Source organism: Terrapene carolina, unplaced genomic scaffold (genome assembly GCF_002925995.2).
Source record: "Terrapene carolina triunguis isolate 2854851 unplaced genomic scaffold, T_m_triunguis-2.0 Scaffold19259, whole genome shotgun sequence".
NCBI classification, from domain to species: Eukaryota; Metazoa; Chordata; order Testudines; family Emydidae; genus Terrapene; species Terrapene triunguis.
Genome location: NW_020683610.1, coordinates 1 through 3,181, shown reverse-complemented (window position 1 = coordinate 3,181; position 3,181 = coordinate 1). Strand labels below are relative to the sequence as shown.

Genomic DNA, 3,181 nt, shown 5'->3' with positions numbered 1-3,181 from the left:
GGGACCAGCGATCGGTGCCCCCCCACACACACAGATCACCGGGACAGTGACCCCGGGGACCAGCGATCGGTGCCCCCACACACACACAGATCACCGGGACGGTGATCCCGGGGACCAGCGATCGGCACCCCCTGCCCCACCCCCACAGATCACCAGGCCCGGGCGTGTCAGCGGGTTTATTGGGTGGCTCAGCTGCAGGCCCCCAGCCCCTTGCCGAGCATGGCGGCCTCGGGCACCTGGCGGAACAGGGCCCGGAGCGTGTCGAGCTCCTGGCTCAGCTGTGCCACCCGGCTCTGCAGCCGCTCGTTCTCCGCCGCCAGCTCCAGCACCCGCTGCTGCGTCTCCAGCACCCGCCGCTTGGCCTTGTCCCGGCTCTTGCGCACGGCAATGTTGTTCCGCTCCCGGCGCAGCCGGTACTCCAGGCTGTCCTTGTTCACCGCCTTCTTCCCCTTCCCCGGACCCGGCGAGGCCAGCAGTGGGCTGCAAGGGGGACCCTGGGGAGAGAAACGGCCAGGTGGGGCTGCGGGTCAGGAGTGAGTGGCACTGTGGGGCATGGGGGGCTGCAGGAGGGGAGCGGGAGGGCGCTGGGGGGCTGCAAGTCGGGAGTGAGGGTCACCTAGGTGCGTGGGGGGCTGCAGGTCAGGAGTGAGGGGCACCGTGGGGGGCTGCAGGAGGGGAGCAGGAGGGAACTGGGGGGGCTGCGTGTCGGGAGTGAGGGGCACCGAAGGGCATGGGGGGCTGCAGGAGGGGAACGGGAGGGCGCTGGGGGGCTGTGGGTCGGGAGTGAGGGGCACCTTACCTTGAGTGTGCGCAGGGCCGGGCCAGCGCCCCCCGGTGGCAGGCTGATGGCAGTTTGCCCACAATGCGCCACCTGGAAGGGCAGGGGGTTGTAGCCGCTGCGGCGCCCGGGCTCCGCCCCCCTCGGCTCCTCCTTCACCAGGGCGCTGTAGCCCTTGTGGGGGCTCCCGTAGCCCCAGGGCTCCCCCTGCAGGTAGCCCGGGAAGGGGGTGCTCTTCGGCGCCCGCTGCGGGGGGCCCTGCAGAAGCTCCGACAGCAGCTGCTCATCGCCGATGTAGGCAGCCAGATCGATGGAGCCCTCGTGCTCCCCGAGTGCCCCCAGCTCTGACGCCATGGGCCGTGGGGGTGCCCGCTCGCAATCGTAGAACCCCCCCTGCGACATGGTGTGCTGTCTCCCTTCGCTCGCCTCTCGCTCGCTCCTTCGCCTCGGCCCTCGCTTGCTCCTTCGCCTCTCAGTCCTCGCTCGCTCCTTCGCCTCTCTCCCTCCGCTTGCGCCTCGCTTGCTTCTTCGCCTCTCGGCCCTCGCTCGCCCTCGCTCTCTCCTTCGCCTCTCTCCCTCCGCTCACCTCTCACTCGCTCCTTGGCCTCTCTCCCTCCGCTCGCCTCTCGCTCGCTCCTTCGCCTCTCGGTCCTCGCTCGCTCCTTGGCCTCTCTCCCTCCGCTCGCCTCTCGCTCGCTCCTTGGCCTCTCTCCCTCCGCTCGCCTCTCGCTGGCTCCTTCGCCTCTCGGTCCTCGCTCGCTCCTTTGCCTCTCTCCCTCCGCTTGCCTCTTGCTCGCTCCTTCGCCTCTCTCCCTCCGCTCACCACTCGCTCAAACCTCTGCGCCCTCAGTCACTTTCTCATTTGTTTCTCTCTTGTTCTCTCTCTCGTTCCTTCCTTCCTCGCAGGCTGCGTCTGCCGCTTCTTCTTGCCTCTCTTCCTCTTTTTCACGCCAATTCGTTCCTTCGTTTCTTTCTCTCCGTCAGTCACTTTCTCCTTCGTCCCCCTCTCCGCCTGTTCGTTGCTTTCTTGGGTTTCCGTCTCTTGCTGATTTTCTTTCTCTCCTTTTTCTCGGATTCGTTCCTTTTCTCTCTCTCTGTCAGCCCCTTTCTCCTGCTGTCTTTCCTCCCCTCTGTCTGGGTCTAATCCAGACCCCCCCACACACCTCCCGCAGTCCTTTGTAGCTTCTCTCTCTTCTCTCGGCCCTGTTTCGTTCCCTCTCTCTGTCCAGGGCTCTATCTCGCTCCCCAGCTTCTCTACCCAGCTCTGCCTCCTTCTCTCTCTCTGCGTCTCTCTCTCGTTCCCCCCATCCCCCCGCCCCCCTTTTCCTTCCTCTTTCCGACGGGCTCCCCGGCTCCTCCTGCTGATGGCCCCAGTGGCCCCCACCCTGCGACAGCCCCAGAGAGGGGGCCCCCTTCCCTGCCCCCCAAAGGGGCTGGGCTGATGGCAGGGGCATCTCCCCTCAATATTTGGGGGAGCCCAGGGGGCCGTAGCACCAACCCCTTCCTATGCCCCCCCTTTTCAAATAACACCCCAACTTTACCTCTCACAGCCCCGCCCCATGGCCCACAAGTCACACCCACTGATTGACTCCACCCTCTGCCCCCCCCAGCTCTGCGGTGCCCCTCACTTGCAACCTGCAGCCCCTGATAGCCCAGCCCTGAAGGTGCCCCTCACTCCCGACCCGCAGCCCCCTGCCAGCCCAGCCCTGCCCCCCACACCCTGCCAGTGCCCCTCACTCCCAACCCGCAACCCCTGCTACCCCAGCCCTGCCCACCCCCCTGTCCTGCCGGTGCCCCTCACTCCCGACCCGCAGCCCCTGCTAGCCCAGCGCTGGGCTTCCCACCCCCCGCCCCACACAATTACCCTGGGCCCCACAGGCCGGTGGTGCAGGCCTGGGGTGTGAGGGCCATCACTGGCCACAAGGTGGCACCATTACATGAAAAATCCTGTTCCAGGAGCTGTGGGGAGGCCACTGGGTGGGGGGGGAGCTCCTGGCATGGGGTGGGCACTATGGGTCAGGGATCACTAGATGTGAGTGGGGGGTTCGTGCAGTGGGGGGCACTGGCTGGGGGTGTAGGTCCCAGCAGGGGGTGCTGGAAGGTGCTAGGTGTGTGTGGGGGTCCCAGCAGGAGATGCTGGGGGGCACTGACTGGGGGGCGAGCTCCCAGCAGGGGGGCTATGGGGTGGGCAGCACTGGCTGTGGGTGTAGGCTCCAGCAGGGGGGATTATGAGGGTCTCAATAGGGGGCGCTGTGGTGTGCCAACAGGGGGTGCAGGGGGGGTCTCAGCAAGGGGCATTAGGGAGGGGCCTGGGGGGGTCCCAGCAAGGGGTGTTATGGTGGGTCCCAGCAGGGGGCACTAGGGGGGTCCCAGGAGGGGCCCGGGGGATCCCAGCAAGGGGCG

The 3,181-nt window shown here is 67.1% G+C and overlaps 1 protein-coding gene across 1 annotated transcript; it reads right to left on the bottom strand.

Moving 5' to 3' along the window:
• Positions 1-172: 172 nt before the first annotated feature.
• On the bottom strand, positions 173-1,266 carry CEBPE (CCAAT enhancer binding protein epsilon). The gene is made up of 2 exons (XM_024220917.2): positions 800-1,266; positions 173-494 (listed from the first exon to the last, which is right to left on the bottom strand). The coding sequence occupies exons 1-2, from the start codon at positions 1,178-1,180 to the stop codon at positions 189-191; spliced, it is 687 nt and encodes a 228-aa protein (XP_024076685.1). The 5' UTR covers positions 1,181-1,266; the 3' UTR covers positions 173-188.
• Positions 1,267-3,181: the final 1,915 nt, after the last annotated feature.

Excerpts from the sequence above, each read along its gene's own strand:
- CEBPE (XM_024220917.2), bottom strand. The coding sequence starts at position 1,180 with ATGTCGCAGGGGGGGTTCTACGATTGCGAGCGGGCACCCCCACGGCCC. Across the intron at positions 495-799 it reads CGGCCCTGCGCACACTCAAG|GGTCCCCCTTGCAGCCCACT; the intron begins GTAAGGTGCCCC and ends TTCTCTCCCCAG.